The sequence below is a fragment of the Centruroides vittatus genome, unplaced genomic scaffold, assembly GCF_030686945.1.
Source record: "Centruroides vittatus isolate TY-2023 unplaced genomic scaffold, ASM3068694v2 contig_754, whole genome shotgun sequence".
Taxonomy (NCBI): Eukaryota; Metazoa; Arthropoda; class Arachnida; order Scorpiones; family Buthidae; genus Centruroides; species Centruroides vittatus.
The window spans coordinates 2,528,059-2,553,348 of NW_027122490.1; the positions used below are offsets into that span (position 1 = coordinate 2,528,059).

Genomic DNA, 25,290 nt, shown 5'->3' on the forward strand with positions numbered 1-25,290 from the left:
CAGATATAGGTTAGTTCGTATCCAGTGCCACGGAAACTATTGCAAATCTCCGAAAACTTTAACTGCTTCGGGCCATACAATATCACAGCTTCGTGCTATATTACTCAGAAACATTGCATTGGAAAGCGTTACTGCTATGAACTAGCATTTAAATCAACTCGTAGAATATCGAAACACGTTTTCTAATAATAATTAAATAGATGGTACTATTTAAAAAAATATTCGAGTAGTTTTTTTTACATGCTACATCGTAATCGCATTTAAAAACATAATTTTGACGATGCCGTGTAAATTTTTAATGAATCTCAAACGTTTATTTCCGTGAATAACTTCAGTTAAATTCAACGGAACGAAACGTTTTTAGGTTCATTAAAATTTATCAGCATTTCTTCAAAGTCCTTTTTATATTCTCGATTGATACCCGTTAGCCATGTGAATATTAACTTTTTCACATTTTTATTAATGTTTCCGCATGAAAAATAATAACTTTAAACTGCTCAAATTAAAATTTTAATATATTTTAATTAACTTTTTACAGAAAGTACAGTGTAAAAATCAAAATTTTTATCTAAGTTATCAAATATGATTTTTTAAAAAAGTATTCAGCAATTAATTTTTCTTTTAAGAAAACCAATTTAAAAGTCGTATTAAAAAGTCTCGTTAACGATAATATATAAATTTTTTCCTTTTATTCTTTTATTATTATTATTATTCTTCTTTGGTTTTAATTATGATAAAATTTTTAACATAATACTTCAAAAATTCAACGACAGAAATTATATATTTTATTCAAACATTAAAATATTTTTAATTTCGAATTTTGTCATGTTTGTAGAACCGTAGCTAGTTGATAACCCTCATGAGGGAACAATACTGTAATTTCTTCGTCGGTTGCTTTAAGAGATAATAAAAGTTTCTCAGCTTAATGAATAGTTAAACCATTTATTGTTGGAGTAAAAACAAAATTATCTAGTGAACATAAAGAGAAACTTTGCACATGGTCTCTCTTCAGGAACAAAAGGAGCGATAGAGAATAGACACAGCAAATTTCTTTATAAATGTTTATTATTTCTTTAGCTCTCACATGTCATGAATTCTAACAACCCATAGATCAATCTGACAGCTGTTATTCAATAAAGTACAAACATTTCGGTAACTGTAGAGAGAGGGTCGAAGGGAGCTGAATGAGGAGGGAATCTGACGAGCGATCCGTAACAGGGATGTAACCGATCATCCCGACTTTTTTTAAAATTACAAAACAAAATAGAACAAAATAAAACATCACAGCTGTAGCGACATTGCTCCATAAAAATTGTCCCCGCACACAAACACTGATATGGAACAGCAGTGCAAATACTGCATTTGCAGTTTGTTGTGTGTGTATATATATATAATTTTTATATATTTATATAGGTCATTTGAGCTGTCAGCTACAGTACAGGACGGACATTCACACCTTCTGGTCGATACTCCCGGTACAAAGCTAGCCAACAGCCACCTCTATTTAACACCATAGATACGGGGCTGATCAGTTCCTCGTTTTGTCACGAGATGGAGCCTTTGTCTGGGGTCTTGGAGGCACAGGCAGAGTTATCCCTCGAGGAAGCAGCGGTGGTGTTGACCGCTCGCTCCATCTATCGTCAGAATCAGCGTCGTTATTGTCGTCGAGATTGGAGTGCTACGGGATAATAATAAAAACAACTCGATTCATAATATTATTTTTAAAAAATTATTCTTACATAGCGTTACACCATGTAAAGGTATAAAATAATCTGCATAAAATTACCTTAATCTTCAAATTTTCCTGCAATTATAAAATTCCCATTACATCTAAGTTTAATCCCTATTAATCACATTAACATTTTATATCTTCGTTATTTACATATTAATAATAAATACTGAATAATACCATCGTTTTATCATTATATTATATATTTAAAAAATCATCTATTCATTAATAGTGTTATAAAATTGATAGAATTTCAACCAAAACATGTAATAAGGATTGTACTTTGAAGGATAAAGTTGTGATTAGGAGTGAAGGACAAATTTAGTTCTAGTTAAGGTTACGCCTCTACTACCAGCAAGGAGAGGCTAATGGAATATTGGACAGCATTTTAGGACATCAAGGTTCAACTGACCAAAGCTGCAGTTGGCAGGATGAGTGGACCATTTGTCTTCAACGCTAACCTGTCCACATTAATTTGTACCATTGTGTCTGCCTTGGGCAATAGAACTAAAGGTCAACTGGCTGACCCTTATGCTATTAGTCTCGAAACTTACACTCAGGAGTTCCATTCTCTTCTTTTTCGAACTTCAAAGTGGCGTATTCTGTGCATGATCCTTTCCTTCCGACCAAACTCCGTCCATGATTAGGTAACATCAGATCCGCATATACAACACCTTCTGGATTAGTCTGAAATCAATGCGTTGGTACAATTTTGTTAAAGAATTTGGAATTAATTATGAAGAATGATCAAAATAAGGAAGTGAGCTCTTGAAGAATAAGTTTGATTTGTAGAAATATAATGAAAGAGAGATTCTTCAAAAGAGAAGTTATCATAGCCTCGTAGAAATTAAATTATATTCTTTTTTTACAGGAAAAAAAAGTACAAATTTTTATAAGCCAAATTTAATTTCGCGTATATTTCTGACATTTTTGATATTGTATCCCAAAGTAAAAAATTTTCTTCTGATAATTTAGGAACATAATTCGAATTCACAATGATTTATTATTTTTCGAAAGCTGTAGTTTTTTTAACAGCAAAGTCTAATCAGGCAAAACACAACAGTTTTACAGCATTCTATAAAAAATTCGTTTAATATCTCGTAAAAGTTTTGTAATTTTCAGCAGTAACTACAATTCATATATTAAAAATTGAGATAAGGAAAGATGAAAACGAAAAAAGGAAGAAAAAGTTTATTTTGCTATACTACTTTAGTGGCAGCTGGATATTCCTTCTATTCATGCAGTGAAACTAAAAAAACAAAAAAAAATGGACAGTCTGTCCACAGATTTCATTTCTGATATTGTTATTACAGACCCCGCTATTTTTTACTTTTTTTTTTCATATTTTTTCCCCTACAGAAGTGGAATGGAGCTATTTCTGCCACAGATAACTGAGGGGATCCTCTGGATCGAAAATTGCACTCTTCAGTATATATTTCCCTAACAATGGTATTTTGCAGATAATAGTTGAAACACATTACCTTCTGTGGCTAAAGCTATCGGTGCGATAAACGATATAATGGTGATGAGTCGTCATTTACAGTTAGAAGTTTGAATTGATTCGAAGGTAAACTGAATGGACTTATATAAGGTGGATAATTTTATGGAAAATTAAATGCCGCTTGAAGAATCTTTTGTTTTATTTTCTTTTTTTAAAAAACGCACCTTAGGGGATGTTTGATAGATCTGAAATATTGATTTTGTTATTTTCGTTATTGTTATTGTTATTATTAATAATCATTACATGTAACCTTAAAGGGCAGAAAACTCTCATTACGACTCTCAAAGGTGAAAGAGCAATTTAGAAATATTTAGTATTCAAATTTATTATCATTATTCGAAAATAAATAAGGTGTATATAATTTAAATTTAATTTAATTTAAACATCCCATTTGCATTAATTCATCTTTTTTCAAATTATTCCTACGATTTAATATTATAAATCGTTATTTTAATTTCGATTCTTATACCCAAGTTGATAATTAATAATCATTGTTTTAAATTGCTTTTACAAAAATTCGCTTGTAATATATTAATAATGACTGCTGGTCTCTGAAGATAAAAAACAGGAGAAATAAAAACGTTCATTTCCATTAAGTTTTGTAGTTACTCAAAAATTCATATTTAAATTTAAAGCGTGAAAAAAGTAGAAAAAGCTTTCAACAAAATTTAACATAAAAAAAATAATAAGAGAGGAGGAGGGGAAAAAAACAAAAATATATAAGTGCATTCTACAGTACTGTCCAAGAAATTTCACCAACCTTCATTTTTGCCTGCGAAGATAAAGTGTATTCCACTTTTATATTATTATTTTCTTTATCTTTCAAAGGAGTAGAACCAATATCGTTATCATTGATCAGTATTAGAGATTCGTCCCCATGCTGAGATCTGAGAGACGGTAGTGATTTCTGGACGTGGTTAGATGATGTTTTTTCGAGGCTTCTAGTTGTTTGTTGATCCCCACCGAGAGTGACGACGGTAGCTCCACTAGAAAGTGGCCTGCTGTGCTTCAAGCGAGATATATTCTCATATACGTGGCTGACAGGTAAGGCAGTTCTCATTCTCACACTGGGAATGGGGGTTTTGGGCTGAATCAAGCAAGCAATACATGCAAGCAAACATCAGAGGTAACAAGCAGGTAACAAGCATTTTACTATTGCTAAAAAGCAACTAAATAAGCAATAATGAAGCAACTAAGAATAATATTACCTATCGGTTTTTTAATGATTTTTAAATATTTATAACTTATTATTTATTCGATTTTTATCATTAATTACTCTCACATTAATTAAATTTATAGTAAATTTAATACATATTATTCTTACATGGTATCTCTATTATACAGCTCATTTATATTGGAAAAGGTTGATAAATTTATAAAGCTTATATTCTTAACTATAATAAATAAGTTTATTTAAAGCTACATCTAGTATCTTAGAAAATCGAATTCATTAATCGGAAAATAATAATAATAATAATATGTTTAATGGAGCGGTATTTTTTTTTAAATTCAATTTATCGAATTTACATTACTGTAGCTTATTACTTACCCTTCTCGGATCTTTTTGATGAAATGTCATGTTTTCATACTTGGCTGTGCTTTCCGATGAATCTTTTTTTCCTGTTGTAACATTTTGATAAACAGGCTTACTTCCTCCTGCCTTACCTTTTGTAGGATTATTTACATCTAATGGACAAGAAAATTAATCTTTATTTTTTCATAAAGTAACGCCAAATTACATTACAACAACATAAGAATAAATTTATATACGTTTTCACATTAAATCAAAGCAAAATTAATTAACAAGTCGCTACATGCAATAAGTAATTGTGTTGTGTTTAAAGAATATTAAAAAAAATCAGATTTTAATCCGTATTACTTAAATTATTTAATTGTTTAAAGAATTTAATTTTGTGTTAATGATTTCAGTTGTACTTTAATCGTTTTTAAATTAAAATAAATTATATAAAGGTATTAAAAAGAATTACCTCTTCTTTCAGATTTAGGAACTGCGAAATCAGGTACACGTCTGAATGTGACTACTAAATAAAGAGCAAGCAAAATCATGCAGGGATCGAAAAATAATCATGCAGAAAATTAAAATAATAACAATAATAATAATTAATTAATTAATTAATTAATTTTGTTTAACTTTCGTTAGTACAAATTGCATAAATTACGAATACAAAATTAATTAATTAATGTTTTAAAGAATTGTTAAGGAATTAGTAATATTTTTAAAAAATAATAAAAATCTGGAGATGTAAAAATTAGAAAAAATAATATTTATAAGTAATTTTACATTTTTTCTACCTTGTAATTTGTTAAAAATAAAAATACTATGGGATTTTTTAAATTCTTTTTCATACCTGATGGTTTTATTGACAGAGCTGTTTTGTTGACAGGGATGGATTCCGATGGCTGAACACGTCCTTCTGGACTAAAATTTAAAATTGAATTTTTTTTTTTAAATGTTTGTTTATTGATACAAACTACAAATATATAGGTTATGTATTACGGTTTGGTTAATATAACTTTTATATCAAAGTTTATATCTATAAATAAAAAATAAGAAGAGATTCAAGTTCTTACGTTCCAATCGAAGAAAATGTATTTTGTATGTTTAATTTAATAATTAATTTTATTAATAATTTACTCATTATATGATATAGAATATTTAAATGTCATTGATTTTTTCTATATATTGTATATAGAAACAAATAAAAACGTATGAAACGAGAGAATCAAGAAGTTTCATGAAGCGCAGTTTTAAATTTAATATTGTAATGGAATTTCTATGTTAATATTATTTAATTAAATGCGGATTTAAAAGAATATTTTCAAGTTATCCGCCTGATCTCAGTTATTTTCAGTCTGGTATACAAAATATAATTAAATTTATTGATTTTTCCGATATCAAATGTAAATCTTGTGCAATATTCCTATAACTATTTTAAAGTAAATATTTTTCAATTCTAAAAGTTATAAATAAAAATAATTTTAGTTTTCATATTTTTGATTCTATAAAAATTGTTTTTAGTTCATTTCGAACTCCTAAACTCTGGAGTTTTTCTAAAGTCTTTATTATCCTGATTATGATGCAAATCTACCTATAATCACAGTCATTCAAAAAGTATAAGATGCATTATAAAAATCATATGAAAAACAATAAACATCTGTAGCACTAAATGATGCAGAAAGTAGATCGTTACTAACATCACAGGCCCACACTAAAGTTATGTCTCTTACTTTCTTTAAACGGTCTCTTTTAAGAAATATATAAAATTCAGCAAATAACCCACTTATTATAATGTTCACATCGCACCTGCTTGTTGACATGTTATATCTCTTCAATTTACAGAACACGAACAACCTTACCTTGAAGGACTGAATCGAAAATCATATCTTGATATCAAGCAAAAACTTTGGCTGTTATATTGTCATTCTGTTGAGATACGGATTCTTTACCAAAAATCTGGTCACGTACTTTACAAAATAGCCCTATAAACCTAACCAGAGACACAATTCGATCCTCTCGCTGAAGTTTTTGGAGCGAAAATAGCCAGTAATGTGTTTCCATGACAACCTTTAACCACGATTTCATCTTCACACACTTGATATTTCCGATATTTTAACCAAACGATTCTTAAAAGTGTTTATCTTTTAACATAATTAGAAACATTGGTTTTAAGAGTCGAAATCAGAATTGTTAATCACATTCAGAAAAGTAGTATGAAATTACACTCGTTACTTTCTTTATTTCTTCTCTTTATGAGTTTGAAAATTCTTAAACATTTATTACAGAATTAAACTAATTTGAACAAACTTTCGAATAAATATTTTTATCAAATAATTTTTAAATTACGTATAATTATAAAAATAATAATAATACTTATCAATTAATTCGAATTTAATGCGATCAAACTAATTAATCTTTAGCTAGTTAGAAATAATTATGCAAATGTATATTTAATTTAATTATTTAAGTCTAATTTAAAGAAATTAAATATAATTAAGAAAGTAACATAGTTAAGAAAAGAAATTTTTGTATAAGCTTAACAGAATTTTTCTTTTCTGTTTTTTTTTTTCTTTCCTTTCAAGACTTAAACAAGTTTAATTGGCTTCGATAAAAACGAGTAAATGAAAAACTGAAGAAATTTGAGTGTAAATCTATTGCCATCTTATGTTCATCATCAATTTCAACTAAAAGTGAAATTATTTCTAAAAATTGTTTCTTAACGAGAGTGACCTATCATACGGGTCAATGATCAGGCAATGTAGCTTGGAAACATTAAATGAAGTACATTAAATCAAAACAGAAAAGAATAAAAAAAAGAAAAAGAAGAAGAGGAAGAAGAAGAAGAAGAAGATAGAATCGTGTTTTACTTACTTTTCCCTTTTTTCTAAATTTGGCTTGGGTCCAGCTGTACAAAGAAAATAATATATTGCAAACGAATTAGAAATGTTAAAAAAATTATATCTGTAAAAAAATTAAATGTATAATTATAGTTTTCTCCAACGAAACAAAGCATTTGCGATACTAAACACGAGCATTATTTTATTTTACTTTCATTGCTAGGAATACATTAATTCAAAAACTGAGTAGAAGATTAGTCGGGGAAATAGTAAAAAATACTTTATTGCTGAAAAGGTGAATATCATGAAGGTAGATAAATATCGTTATTATTCTGGGTATTGTTTCACCCCAAAATACATTCTACTTAAATTTATAGAACCAAAGTTATACAGAAAGAATGATAAACATCAACATTTCGGTTAAGAATTGTAAATTAATTTTAAGCTAGAAGAAGTGGAGAATCGCTTAGTTATTTTTGACAGCTCTTATTTAATACTTAATGCAAATGAAAAGCAGCAGCAATGGTTAATGCTTTTGTCAATGGAATCCTAAACTATTTTTAATACACAAACATGAAATATATTATATTTATGAAGTATCCTACGATGGAAGTATTCTGTAACCGGTATAAAAATTTTTTATTCAAACTTTTAGCTTGATATATAAACCAGACAATATTTATAAAAGCCACTTTACTTTCTTAGATATTCCTTTGTATGCTAAAAACCATTCGGGAACTTTTAAAATGTATTCTGTTTTTATTTTACTTCTCTCATTAATTTTCATATTTCTGACACAAAATCTAGATTAAATATTTTATAAAAGTATTATGATATTTTATATATAAATATAAATTTCAAATCATATTTATTCATGAAATATCATAAATAAATATTTGAATTGTCTTCATTTTTCATGAAGCTAATGTTTTTTTGAGCCGTAAGTCTTTGTTGTTTTTCAGTTTTTCCAATTAAATTATTGAAATTCAATTTGATATAATCATAATTGGTTTAAAGTTTGTATATGATTTATATACACATATAAATTTAGACATTTTCATGAAATATGGATTACTTTCCTTGATAAGTTACGGAAAATTGTTCTTTGTTCATCCAAAGATAAAACAAATACGATTCTAACATATTTATAAATATTATATTGCACTAAATATATTATTTATAAATATTTAACAATATTTTTCATATTTATTTGCAATTATTCGAAGCTTTTTTCGGCTTTCTAAAGTATTAAAATTCTTTTTTATTTCATTATTTTTATTAAAAAATAATATGAAAAATTCATTACACTATTCAAATTATGGTAAATTTTTAAAATAATCTTCGGATAAAATTATTATATATAATTAGTTTTTAATTTTTTAACGTATTAAAGTCGTTGTAAGTGGCTTACTACATCATTTTCTTAGATATAAATCGAACCAGTCGCAACGATTATCTAATTTAGTCCTTTAAACAAAATTTAATAATAATATAAAAAACTATCTGGAATAATATATCATAAGTTTTCTGTTACTGTTTGAAAATTTTAATCACTGAGATAATGCTATCAGCGTTACTAATCAACTTGTCGAGTAATTAGTCTGAGGTAAGAATTGACAAATTAAAAATTAATTTAATAAAGAGACAGAACTAATGAGACCAACGCAAGATGTTATTAAACTCGAAATCGCCACAAACGAAAAAGTTTTGCAAAATTTAATAATAGAAAAATAAGAAAAAATATTTCTTTTAACCACTAAACTAGATTTCGGAGCAAGTGAAGTTATCGTTAATTTTTATCTATTATATAAAAATAGTAAGTAACTATATTCGGACGAAGACTTCCTTTGTAATAATTGTTACTTTCTCGAAAATCTCCGGAGAATAACATCTCTTCTTGTGGTCGAACTTCAAAGAAATCTAGTTGGACGCCCTTTCTTCTAATTGAAAGAAGCTTGTCACAAGGGTATTCACCTCCAATCCTCTTCTGTATTACGTTAGTCTTAAATCGGTTGAGAGATAACTTTGCTGAGCAGGATCCTTAATTCCTTTACCTTGTTTGAGGAAGGCGAATGGAAAAAAAGGTTGTGTCAGCTTTCTTGGGCTCTAAATTAAAGAGTAGTTTCTTTACACCTGAAATAACTGGCGGAAGATACACAATGGAGGGCATCAGCGCGAGACTGATGATGGTCAAATAAAAGATTTACAAAATTTCTTATCTGGGATTTCCAGCCAACAACACACATTTCTCTTAGTCTACTAAAAATCCATTTTTAATATTCGAGAAATAAAAATAAGAACTTGGACCATCATATAACTCATTAAAGACCTAATTATTAATAATTAAGGCAGTTTAACAGATATCAGATTACCTATCATGACAAACTAACAAAATGCCTGCCATTTCGTGATTTATTGGACTAATTTCTCTACTTGAATCAACATCATCTAATGAGAAATTCTTGTCCTGTCACTTTTGAGTGGCAGAGATTGATTAAATATATGATGGTCGCCACCTCGACTAACATACATACGACGTCATTTTCGAAATTACATTTTCTGATGAGGTGTACAAATCCGTCTGCAGGTGACAAAGAAAGGGAATTGTTTAAAATGACAGAGAGTGAAAGGGAAATGAGACAAGCCACGCCTCGTCAGGCTACAAAGGGAATATTTGCTTACGATCTGTCACATCGGCGCCGCAAATGACGTCACAAGGCGCGCGGATCAATTCTGAGCCGTTCCAGCTGTTACTGCAGGATGACAGTCGTTTCCTATTACAAGAATGACACCAAACACCCGACAGAATGATTAATATCGCGACTTCTCTATGGTTAATCATCATCATCTGTTGTCAACCTTTTCACCCACCCGGCAGTCATACTCACTGTGAGTTCTCCTGTTCCTTAGAACCATAACCGCAGCTACTATGATAGTAATGATCACAATGGCTGATGCCACACCGGCTATCAAGATGACGTTCTCTTCTGTGAGTTGGGGCATCCAACCTTGAGGCTCTGAAAATCATTATTGAAACTCATAAATATTTAATAACGTAAAAACTATCCTGTTCTTATAATTTAATAAATATAATTTATTCCAGTTTACATCATACATTCAATTAATTAAATTCTTATTTTTTAAAATATTTAAATAAGAAAATTTTAGGAATGTTAGTTTGAAAGACAAGAAAAATATTTGAATTTTTATCTTTATATTGGAATTTTTATTTCATTTTATTTATTAACGTTAAAAACATCCGATCTTATCGATCTTTCTCAAAGAATAAAGATTCAATCTGTTGTTTCTACCAAAAATACCCAAGTGTCTTTCTATGCCCACTTTGGGACGATCGACGTTTCTGAGGTTAAATGCAGCCACCCAATACTTAGCAATCATTACTAACCGTAAACAATACTAATATATCCCACTTTCCAATCTTATTTCCCATTGGAAAATATGGAAACAAAGCAGAAACACAATTCAGACAAAGAAATATTTTTTAAAATTTTATGTACAACTTTCATAGCAAACACATAATAAAACTTTAATACTCTTTGAAATTTAAGTACACTCTTTATGTAATACAGCTTAAAATATAGATATAATGTTTACTGAATTATTATTATCCTCCTAAAAACACAGATAATCTTTAAAATATCCACTCATTTTCCTTTAGATTTAATCCACGATCATTCTAAATCGAGCTTATAATTCTAAAAAAAATTACTTATAAATTAATTTCAATTCATTTTAAGCAAGTAATATGGTCATTTTTTTAAAATATAAAATTAAATAAACTTAGACTTAAATCATTTTATGTATTAAGAAATTGCTTTCTTGCGCTCGTCAATTATTTGAAAATATTGAACCTTCACGTCTCAATTACTTACAAGAAAAAAAGAAAAACCTGTAAAGCCTTGAACCTAAAATACTTTACTATAAGATAAATGAAATTTTGGATAGTTGCGAGTAGAAATAAAATATTAGAGGGCATTAGTTGTATCATAACTGGAGTATTCCATGATCTACAGTATACTTTATCACGGCAAAGGTATTATTAATGTTACATGTTCTAAGACTATCAGCCCATTCTTCCATCTTTTTTTCTATAGTGATTTTGATGAGACGAGTCCAGGTGTTTTCATTTCATAAAATTTATAAAAATTTACCTCTACAAAACTCTAGTCATTTAAATAACCGAAATTTCTCGTTTTGTAGAAATCATCAAAATAATTATTATTTCGAATTCCCTTTCTATAATAATAAAACTCATTAATATATATATATTTTTTAAAGAATAAAAACGTATTAGAAAATTTAGTAATATTATTAAATTATGTATCTATAATTTAAAGGAAATTTTCCGAAAAATTAATAAAAACTTTACGTAATGTTTATCATAATTCAATTAAAAATATATATATATAATTTATTAATAAAAGTTAATGATGTAAATTATTAAACGTAATGAAAATTTATAACTTTCAAATTAATAATAATTAAGTGTCTCGTACTAATTGAGAATTTATTTTTAAAATTAATAAAATAAAATATTTAAATATATTTGACGTTATTTTTTATTACAAAAAAAAAACAATAAAATATGTAATTTTAATTCGAAATTACAACTACAGATGGCAGTCATACACTTGAAAGTGGTGAAATATTAAAATATTTTTGTAATTATTTACTGATGCAGACGTATACTTTACTGATACAAATCGTTATAAAATGTTTAAAAAATATAAATGACTTTCATTAAGATTTAATTGGTGATATTAAAATGTAAATTTATTTGAACGTTTAATATTTAAAACAAAAAAAAAATCTGTTTAATTAAAGTTTTTGAATTTATTTTCTTTATTTTTTTTTCTACTCGATGAAATCTATCTTGATTTTTGTCTTGAATGGATTCTTAAAAGTTTATCTTGATTTTTATTGTCTCATTGCTCTTTTGGATGAAGATATTTACTGCTAAACGAAAGGAAACCTTCGGAAAAAAGGTTCTTATCTAAGATTTTTAATAATTAAATTGAATAATAAATGTTATACGACAAAAAAATATAATAAAAATTTTATTTTATTAAATATTTTAAAAACATCCATTAAAAAATTTCATAAAAATTAACATAATTTTATTTTTATTTCTCGTTTCAGTTTTCCGAAAAAATTCGACTTCGTTCATTTTTTTTCTCGAATTTCTAAACGAAAATCTTGTTTTACTTTTTATTTTTGTTAAAGAAACTGTTAAAGAAAGAGTCTGTTTCTAATTAATTTTTTTTTTTCCCAGTAAGGTAAAGAATATTTTAAAGCCGATAATTTTTATAATTAATTTACATCATACATCACACTGTAGCAGAAATTTTATTCGAACATCAGTAGTAATACACGGATTAAAAAATTTAGTGAAGAGAAATGTTACTATGGGCACCCATAAATTGAAAAGAAGAATGTAAGTATTTATTTTTACCGTTTGAAAAAATAAGTGAAAACAAGAAGAAGAAACAAAGTCGGTTAGGAAAGTGATTACAAATTCATTTTTAACAATTTAAATAATTTAAATACATCATTCAAAGTAATGTAGGTATATTGATTATGAGTAGTGTGAAAGTATCATCTCGGAAGAAATGATTTTCACGAAGAAATTTTGAGAAAAAATTAAAAATCTTTATAAATTTGCTTAATATATATAGACTTGTACAAATTTAATATTCTTGTTCCTTAGTTACATATTTAACATTACAAGATTTAATCACGGAAAGATCATTGTTTGAAAATCATGTTTGACGAAGAAGCGAAGCGAAAAATTTATTGTAATGTAACAAAATAGGTCATTGAGATACTCGAGTAAATCATATCTATCAATATCACACTTAATATTTACGGTAAAGAAATCAAATATGTTTTAAATTTTATCGAAAAAATCGCTAACGTACAATCAATAAAATATTCGTATATAACTAGCAATAAATGCGATCCTTTAGATTTCAAATATAAACAAGTTAAACCGAAAGATAATACGTTCTTTGTTCCAAAATTAAAAATGAAATGGAAAGAAGGAATGTCGTCGACGTTTCATTAGACAGTTATTTCGCGCTGTGAAAGGTTTTAATGAGAAACTTCCCGCATCACTCCTTTGAATGGATGAAAAATATTTTAAAATGCCTTTGGTTAAAGTTCGCTAAAACGAAATTCTGTTATCACATAAAAATTGAAAAGAATACTATCAACAAAATGGCTACTTTAATGCAATTTATGACATAAAAAGCTAAGTAAATAATTACTAAGCAATGAGCTATAACGAACTTCACTAATTAAAACAAAAGTTGAGTTCTTTTTCATTTGATTTGTATAAGTTATGTAAATTATAAATTTTCTATTTATTTCGAAAAGTAAATGTTTAATTTTCTGTTTCTAAAAATATGTATTTAAATAATTTATTAATGAAATGATGATTGAAATGTCATGCTAAATTATACATATATATAATACAATTGTTTTTAAATAGTGCAAGATTTTTTTCATGCATTTATAATGCAAATAGTAATGTTTCCTTCTAATTCAATTTTAATGGCAATTTATAGACAAAATTTTTTGCCCAATGTAAAAAGTTATTAATGATTTTACATGTATATATATATTATATAATCTAGAATTAGATATATAAATTTCATATATATAGTAGAATATTTGTTCACCATACAATTCTAAATCCTTTGACCGATTTGCTTCAAATTATTCATAATTACTCTCTAGAACCTTGTCAGGTATATACAGTAGGTTACAAAGACACACTCTCCAAATTTCATACCCTCGACATTTCCAAAAAATCCATTAAATATGACACTGATAGGCTAAAATAACGAACTTTTTAATATGATTTTCATTTAAATGTTTGTTCTTATTTTTTTTTTTGTCCTAGAAGTGTTGGGTATATTTGCTAACTTTTCTATACAGCTAAACAAAACCTGATAAGAAAATAATAAAATATTAAATCCATAATTACTCAATTAAAATACCGTCTATTATGCTATTTAGACAGTCTCTAGTTCAATCGTAAAGACAAAATTCTTTAATTCAATATTAACATCTTATGAAATAGGTTTCGGTATTTTTGAATTGCAAAACCTTTATATCAAATTTAATAATACATTGTTGTTTATAGAAGTAATATAAAATTATCGTAAGGTTCTCAATCTTAATGAGCTAGTGGCACACCAATGAGCCAGTGCTGCAATATAAATGCTCTTATATAAGTGACGTTAAAGATCTATATATATATATATATATATAACTTATACACAGATCTTCAACGTCATTTAATATTAAAAAATACGAAAAAGATTAGCTTTTGTATTTATTTTTTTTTAATTTTATGTTATTTTTATGAGAAGTTCACACACACCAATTAAGAATGACCGACACAGACAATAATAAAACAGCGATAATAACAAAAGCAATGTAATAATAATAAGAATAACATCAAAGTACATTCAGTAAAATAAATATATCTTAATATTCTTTATATCAAGTTTGAAAAAATTTAGAAGTAACAGCAACACAGATTAAAGGGTGGATCTAATTTTAATAAATGAAAGCAACGAAAAAATTAAAAAACACTAACATAAGCTTATAATAATGAAGTAATGAATTTTACTTTTATAGAATTATAAAACACTTTGCTTTATGAATTTATAAAAGTAGTCACATAAAAATGTAAAAATTACTTCTATGTTATTAAGAATAAATCTTATTTATATTCAGTTTCATATATAAATTTCAACATTTAATTTGCTAGTATATTACGTTACTTCTCTTCCTGCTTCTATTTATTATTATATAATCCTAATTATTATCCCAATGTAAATATAAATATAATATAAAAGTACAAATTTAAGTCACTAAAATATTGTTTTTGTTTTTTTTTAAATATAAATTTTATTCTTAACAAAATGTAAAATATTAAACTTTTTGTCTATATTTTATACATACATTTCTATTGCCTATATTAAAGAAATAAACATTCCGGTTGAAACTATCGATTATTAATATATTAATGAATTTGGAACATTCTAAAATGGGTAAGGAGAGTTGGGAAAGTCCAATAATACCTGAGTTAAGTGAGAAAAGTAACACGTTTATTGCAAGAACACATTTTCGAATTGGTTCAGGAACACATTTTCGAAGATTTGTTGGTACAAAGAATCTTATTTATTGATATAAGATCGATATTAAGTACAGTTGCTTTTCAATTCTTTGTTAAGTTTTAATCTGTGATTTTTTCAGAATTTCTATATTTTTATATAAATTGCTAATGTTATACTTTAATTAAATTAAGATTTAAGTAATATTATTTATAAAAGTTCTATTCTTATGCTATTTTGTTGTGTTAACCTATAAATAATTCAATTATTTCATGTATAATCGATTTAAAAATTGACTTAATTTCATTAAAATGCTTAAAAAGTCAATAAAATTATTAAATACTTCATTAAAACCTTTTAAAATGTATTAAAATCGTTAAGCAGTTTTATTATAGAAAATGAGCAAATCAATAAATGTTAAATCACAAAATTTTAGCCTAAATTAAAGAAAAATCTGATTAATTCGTTACATCAGAGAATTTATCTAATTAGCAAAATAAAAGCTGAAAGCAAAAATAAAGTTAATACATTTAGAAAGCATCCATTCAACATACAATTTACTTAACTTTATTTACTAATGCTATTTATTATTATTTTTCCTCTTATATAAAATCAAATGATGTATAATATCAATTTTGTTATATAGTTTAAAAGCGTATTAATTAAAATAAATTTTGATTTTTTAAAACGTTTCTTTAAACTTATATAAATTTATAATTAATTAATTTAAAATCTTATCGGTTTATAATTAATAACACAATAAATTTTAACAATTTAATATTTAAAAAATCGCATCCTATACTGAATTTTTATAAATGTAAGCACATTTATAAAAAATTCAATGTTGAATTTAATCCTTAAAGATCAGGAGAGATGATATTGACTGTGATATTCCATAAAGAAATTTATTCTGTAATGTGGAAATAAGTTTAGTTAAGATTTTTCCATATTCCTTAAAAATTAATAATCTCATTTTATATAACAACGTTTCTGTACTAATTGCCAATTAAATGGGTAAATAATAATTTAATAAAAAAGTCAGAAATTAATTAATAATTTTTCAGAAAAATTTAATAAGTAATATTAAATTAATAATTAATTATTCTAAACAAATTTTCAAAAAAATATTATTAAAAACTATAATGTAAGTTGCATATTCATAGCTTCATTGTCATATTATACACGTATTAGAATTTACAAAATATTTTATTTTATTTGGATTTATTATTATTGGGTATTTAATATATTCGTGTTAAATTTTTAGTTTTAGAAATTAATTCATTTATATGCTGAATAATTTAAAAGAAAAGTCATATAAAATACATTAGCTACAAAAGAATGTAAATGAAGTTCATAACCGCTTCGTTTACTCAAAACTTCATTGCATTTATAACACGAAATCTTGCTATATTTTAATAATTTATTAAAAATAAAAATTTTAATACCATCCAATTTCATTTTACAAAAAAAAGTCAAATGCGTTTTTGTTATTACATTGTTTAATAATGTCGCATAATATAAATTTGTACACACAAAAAATGAAAATATTAACTGGAAAAGGATTTGCAGAATTTTTACTTTTAATAAAAAATCTAAGTCAAATATATATGTATATATATATGATTTTTAATGGAAATGATAAGATGTTCTTTGATAAAAGAGAATGTAGTTACATAAGGTATTTACTTAACGAAACTGGGAATGAAAATGGATTACATCATTCCAACGACATGAAGTAATACTTAAAAATATTTTATTTAAATATAAAAGTCGTTGATTAAAATATATAATGTATATAGTAATATTAATACGTTTAAAGACTTTATTTAAATGTATAGAAATATATTAGAAATTTGTAACAAGATCGACAAACAACTGAGAACTTCGATATTATATATTTTGTACTATACAAATAATATTGAAATTGGGTAAATACGTGTGCAAAAGGGTAAAAATTGTTTTAGTCGGTATTAAATTTTTATATAGAAACCATTTCATGTACCGTAAATGGCTATCCTATTCGGCAATATGGCCAGTAATACGAAAAGGTTGCCGATCCGTAAGCTGTAATATAAGAGGCTAATTGATTTATAGCTAAATAGTTCTCTGGAAAAAATTGCGTAAAACGAAAAATAATTGGATTTTAATAAAAAAAGAAATGTGGCATTTAACGCTATGAAAACAAGTTTCGTATATATATACTGTATTATAATTTATTGTAATATATGTAAATTTAAAGTGAAAATGCGTACGTTTATAATATTATATAACATAAATATAATTATTTATATACATTACATAACGTCCTGAAAACATTTTAATGTAGAATTTTAAGCTAATTTTTAAAATAATGTTAAACATTATTATATAATTAATCTATAAACACGTTATAGAGAGAAGAGGGACATTCAAGATTGGTATTATAAGATTCGGAAATGAAATTTATATAAAATACTGTAAATTTATATACTAGTAAATATAGGAAATATCTACAAATAATAATCAGTAAATAATGAATTAAATTTACTAAAAGTAATAGTAAATAAAAAACAAAATAGAGGATAGGAATTACAATCATTTTTGACGATTGAACGATTATTATTGAGACGATGAAATCGGCGATGTTTTAAATATTAAATAGTGCTAAATTATTTAATAAGAAACGAAATTTATTCTTTACATAATTAATGACAAAAGCAAAACTTAATTTTAAAGAAAAAGAGATAAATGACATTCCAATGACCTTATTAAACATTTTGTATCCTTAATTTTTTTACGTAAACCTATATATTTTTTTCAGTATGTTGAAGTATTTATCATGATTACTATTGTTTATATAAAACGATAGAAAGTATTTATAAAGATGCTTCTACACAAAACACATATTTATTAACTAATCAATGTCTACATAATGAATCGCTTATTTGTTCACATTCTTACAGGTTAAAAATTAATAATAAAGAATACAAAACTCAATACAATTAAATATTTAATAATTGTATCAATAAAAAATATATCTGGTCAAACATATATATTCTTTACGGAAAATATTTACTAGGAATTTTAAATGAAATATAATTATACAAAAGATATACTTTTACATTTCTATTAATTTATTTTCGAGCAAATTTAGAATAATGTAGATGAAAGCAATTCAAAAATATTAAATTATAAATAATTAATTACATTCACTCTGGTAAGAGTAAAAAATTTACTAAACATTTTTCTTTAAACATATTTTTTTTAAAAAAAAGTCAAAAAAATCTCATTTCATAATTGATAAAATACTTATAGTGCAATAAACAAACAAACCGTTCTCCTCAATATCTTAAAAACAAACTCTTGTCTAAAAATCGATTGACAACTGGCCAAAAATATAGTGATCAAATCAATAAAAGTCCAAAATATTTTCTCTAAAATTCAGAACAAAAAATTAAAAAAAGTAATGAAACTTTTATTGATTTAAAAAATTAATTAAATAATATATATACATATATTATTTTTATTTATTCATATTAAATATTAAACTAATTGATATGAAAAACCTTTCGGAATTCTCTAAACAATTTTTTCAATAATTATTCAATTATTCAGAGAATTCTAAAAAATTGTAAATCGTAAACAAATTAATATTATTATTTTTTTAATTAATACAGTATTTATTGTAAACATCAAAAACGCAATGCAGTAACTAAACTATAAGTAATATTTAAATTTAAATAATTCTTTTAGATTTATTGAATTAAGTAAGTTTACCATATCAAAAATATAAATTAGAATTAATTAATATACTTAAATACTTTTATATAATTTGAGAGCTAAAATTATATAGAATAAATTAAACTTATCGATATAAATTATGCTTTTTTTTAAATTAAATTATGATACATTTCATGGAAAGAAATATCAAATTATAAGGTCTATAGGCGAAATACTACTTTTGAATCTGAACGAAAATCAATAATATAGCTTATTAAAATATTTAGGAATATTTAGATTTAATTTTTTTAATGTACTGTACATTGAAGATATTTATCAAAAAACAAATTATTTTTTCAACGAGGATTGACGTTCAAATAACCGAGTACAGTACTTCGGTTGTCGATGTCTGTGGAGCGAATAACTAGAGAATTGTTACAAACAATAGAAGGAATTAGAGGAAATTTGTAGCTGCAGCAAAGTACTCCCAAAACTCTTATAACTAATTGTAGAATATTGAATAGGTATTGTTTGTTTAATAATCATATCACTAACATTTCAATATAATTTGTTTAAAATTTTTTAAATTTGAAAAAATGTTTTAAAATACATATGCAAATTAAGTTTCATTTTCTGCAATGACATCTGCGTGCACTATAAGAGTTTCCAAAGAGTTTATAAAGTGGTGAATTTAATATTTTCTTATCGATTATAATCCGTATTAGAAATTGGCATTGCATTAAACTTTTTATTGATAAATCTTTATATAAAATGCACAAATTATAATAATAAAACATTCATATTTAAAATTAAATTAAATCATTTATATTAATTACTATTAAAATATGAAACAAAATATATTAAAATTCGGAATTATTTTTTAAATTTAATTGCTCTGCCGTTTTATTTACCGCTTCAAATACAAATTACGTTCGTAAATAATTTAAAATGTTTCAATAATAAAATGACTGATGATGTAGATTAACTGAAAATCGAAAATATATTATACACTGAACGAATTCTATTGTTGTGTAATATATAACTTATGTGTGACGTAAACATAGGTGTAGAGCTCATTTTAATATTGTAATATTTAGTAATATTGTAAAATATTAGTGGTAACTGTCAAATATGAACTTCTCATTCTTATCTGTTTAATTACGTTATTAACTAAATTAATTTATTCAATTTTATAATTAATGAATAAATATTAAAATAGAATGAGTAAATATCACACATAATTTTTATTTTTTATAATCTGATAAATTGTTTCCATAGAAATACGAACGCAAATGTACTAAACTGGAAGTCATGTTTCGAAAAAATAAATTATCGCTGATCTGTATCTGACACGAAAATAATGTAAGGTATACATGAAAACTTTGAATTTTTCTGTAGATAAAAATATTTATAATCTATTTTATTTCTAATAAATATTTAAATATTTTTAGATCTTATATTCATTCGATACGGATGTGTTTGATGTCAAATTTGGAAATATTTGTATCACATTTACGATGCTAATATTTTTTAAATAAAGATCAAAAACTAGAGATTTATCTTATAATTATATATCTATGTTAATTTATGTATTTAGCGAATGGTTCATTTAACTATAGCTAAATCTTACCGGCACACAAAGATCGCTAAAAGAGAAATTCCATATAAACATGAGTTAGTAAACTACTTTTAACCGAAACAAGACTGATATGTGCGTATATATGCAAAACGGCATAGTTACCCTAATACCAACAGATGGTGCCGAATTCAGAGGTGTATACTGAAAACGAGCTGGTTCAGCGAATTTCCAAGCAACTACTAAAGTTATGCTGAAATCTACAGCGATACATCGACTGCAAAAATCTCTGTTTGCAAACCATGGTATACATTCTCGCAATATGAATGCAATAAGAAAGTTTTATGTAAAGAAGTAATAGAACACGCAATAATCATCAATAAATTTTTAATAGCTTGTGACTTTCATAAATAAATGTCTTAAACGTATCTATGTGTTGATTTTCGTTGGTTTCTATTAAAATTTTAAACAACAAAAAACTTTTCTGTACGTCTACAAATATTTTAAAAATAGTTATTAAGGTAATGAGACTTAGATATGTATATATTATATAAATATAAGGATTTTTGATCTTTTCAGGACGTTTTTACACGTAATTCACATTTATTTATGCTGTGTTTTAAACAATTTTGTTCATTAAAAATAGCAGATTTTTATTTAAACAATTATTTATATAAAATATATAGAAAATTATTATAAATAAGATCAATTTTATGTAATTAATTTATTTTTCTTTTACTTTTAAATATACCTCTTTGTTAAATCAGTAATAAAGAGTTAAAATGCGCTTCCATAAAAAATAACAAGGTTTTATAATATGTTATCGCATATTAGATAATTTTTTCCAATATCCTATAGGTTTTATAATGAAAATCGTCATATTGCCTATAAATTTGAATATTTAGCGAATTGTTTTGAAATAGTGTTTTATCTACAGACTAATAATAAAACTTGGACTGCCCTCATTAACTTAAAATGGAATAAATTAATAAAATCGAAGAAATTTTATCATTATAGCTGTATAAACAAATATAACTTAGATATAGAAAGAACGAGACTTTCTAATATACAATATTTAAATTTAAAAAATTATGTAGCAGAATATTATTTATGAACATTGAAACGTATATGGTATTAAATATTATTAAATAAATAATAAACATTTCGTAAAATATTATATTATATATACATTTCCATAAAAACATTTGTGAAAATATGTTTTGGGAAATTTTTAATTTTTAAATTATTTTTTTTCTACAGGTACAAAGATGACCTTTCTGTAATGCCATGATGGATTCAGCTAGATCGACAATGAGGATATCCAGATGATGAAGGACGATGGGATCGACATATCTGGATTAACTCACATTAACCCATCCATTAAAATTCCTGAGCCGATCAGAGTTTCTAAGTGGCAAGCTGGTGCCTTTTACCATTTCGGCCGTGTATAAAATTATATTAAAACAGATAAATTGTAAATTTTTATAAAAAATACATTAAATGGGATTCATTTTATACGATCGATATCCAGTAAAAAGTATTGAAAAAGGAACAAAATGTTTTCTAAACTCTATAGAAATATGTAAAACATTAAATTAATGATAATATATTCGGTTGAATGACCGCTTTGCAAGGGGATCCAAATTCGGACCCGATTCAAATCCTATAATTTATTACGGATAATACGAGTCAGTCAGGCATCGTTCCTCATCTCTCAACTATGCTAGGCGATCTCCACTGAGATCAGACATGCCATAGAATATATGTGTTGGTGGCTTGCATCAACTGAACAATCAATCAATCAAAGATAATGTAGTTTGAATAAAAAATTTTAGTTTATTACTATTAACTTCGTATATAATCCAGATTATTTTTAAGGATAAATTAATAAAAGAAAAACTATGAAAACTATCCTATATACTGTTGAAATATACTGATTTGTATCACTTTATAATGCCAATTATTCAAAAATTTGAATTTTTTCATATTCAAGTAAATTAATTGTATAATATATATTTATAGTATTAGGTGTATGATTTATTTTAATTCAACTTCCAGGCAGAATTTCTCTATTTATTTTGAATTATATTCATTTTATACAATAGTTCTGCAAAGCCTGTTGGCTATAAAAATCTAATGCATAAAATTACAAAAGCAAAACTACTAATTAACATTTATTTGTTTTGCACAGAAAAAGCCTTAAAAGACAACAGATAACAATTACCTAAATACAAACAAACTCATAATATAAAAAGAATCAAAGCAAGCTATTACCAAGTACAGTACAAGAAAAACATAACAGAGGTAAAATTATCGTTAAAACAGCATTAAAATATATTAAAATATAACATACAACATAATATATTGTATAAAGTTATAAAATTGATATGTTAAATCAATTAGTTCTTAAAAGCCAACATAATTATTTTAAATAATTATCAATAAATAACTGTATATATATATATATCGGAATTTATTTACTTTAAAATTTATTGTTTAAAACAGATTCTTATAATAATAGCATTAAAACATTTCCGCGAATTGTTTATTAAAAAAAATCACCTATATTAATTCAACACGAGTACATACTCTGAATTAATGAAGTTTACTTAAATGTATAATTTAAATATACCGTATTATCTGTTTCTATTTACAGCACTTTTAAATTATTCAATAATGCAAATATACACTTCATATTTGTTATACACATCTTACTTGCTAAGTAACTAATACAGGGTTCATTTTATTTGATAATTAATAAAGTACAGATTGATATAATTGTTTGAATTTTATTTATGTGCAATTACATCATTATTATGAAACAACACTTTGGAATTCTATGGAATTCTATTTACTTTGATATTATTACTTTAAAAACAGGAATTAAAAGTAAGACTATTTCTAAAATTCAAAATAATTCTTAATTATCACAATTTTTCGTTTATTATACAGTAAAACCTGAATAAAACGGAACCTGTCTAAATGGAAAAAATTCTTCGGCACCGTGAGATTCCGGTTTACACAAGTTTTATTGTATTTTATACATTTAAATCTAATATAAATAGCTATTGATCATAAATACACCGGTACGTATGTTTTTTTAAATTATACATAATGAAAAATTAGAACATAAACATGCTTTTAGTAGCTTATTTCAAGTCTAGACATTTACTTGCTTACGAGTAACTTTTTTTAAAATAAAATAATCCATTTTTTTCTAATTTATAAGCTACAAACACGCATACGAAACTCATATACAGACAGAATTTGTAAGATTTAAAGAAAATAAATTTAATAAAGATTTTTAGAATAACAAAAATATGATTAGATAAGGTAATCGTGAATTGAGTAGGTTTGGTAACTTTTACATAATACAAGTATTGACAAAACAAATAATAATAGCCTTTTGTAACTTAGGAATTTAGAAGAAAATAAGTTTATTTTATAATCTGCAAAATTTTTCTTATGTCAATATTTTAAAATATTTATATTAAAACATATTTCTGTTCCTGAAAAATTAATAAGAATTCCTAAAATATTCGATAAAAGTATTATATCAGCATTTTCATATAATTACAAAGACATTCAGGTTTTCATGTTATTATTTGAATTTATAGTGAAACTTAATACTTTCATGATAAAGAAATTTTTAGTAATAATAAATATGTTTGGAAAATTATATTAGAACGTCTGCAAATTCAAAAACTTTTAATATTCATTCTTAATTTATATAAAGTGATTTAAAAAAATTATAATCTGGATGATGTTTAAATCGAATGCAATAAATGCAAATTCATCTTCATTATCACATATTCTTTATGCAAGTAAGATTTTTTTATTAAAATATTAGCATATTTAATAAAATATAATATAATTCTGCCATTGCCATGCAATTAAATTAAAAATAAAACTATTTCTTACTTTATTAAAATATAATTTATGTATTTAAATAATTTTAGAAATGATAATAATAATAGTAATAATTAGACACCTAAGTCTAGTCTTCAGCTATCAAGTTAATAAAAAGTCCTCAGTCAATTCAAAGATACTTCAAGGAAAACACATTTATTCAAGTACGAGCATAAAATTATGATTATTCGATAATAAATCTCTCATCTCCAGGTATTTTTAAAATAAAGTAATGGTATTTTCTTTTGGAAATTACTAGTTTGTTGATATAATATTTTAAAACTAATAAAATTAAAACTTATATCCATTCCTAAATTCGGCTATTTACTCGTGATACTGAAATAAATGAATATAATTTAATTGCTATATAAAA

General features: G+C 25.0%; 1 protein-coding gene across 1 annotated transcript in view; it reads right to left on the reverse strand.

The window, feature by feature from the left end:
• Positions 1-762: 762 nt before the first annotated feature.
• LOC136981391 (synaptogenesis protein syg-2-like) overlaps positions 763-25,290 on the reverse strand; it is a 137,490-nt gene continuing 112,962 nt past the window's right edge. Inside the window, 8 exon segments of the mRNA XM_067277705.1 lie at positions 763-1,678; positions 2,284-2,416; positions 3,991-4,317; positions 4,780-4,916; positions 5,219-5,272; positions 5,600-5,670; positions 7,621-7,654; positions 10,475-10,603. Coding sequence (XP_067133806.1) covers positions 1,656-1,678; positions 2,284-2,416; positions 3,991-4,317; positions 4,780-4,916; positions 5,219-5,272; positions 5,600-5,670; positions 7,621-7,654; positions 10,475-10,603 — 908 coding nt within the window. The 3' untranslated portion in view covers positions 763-1,655.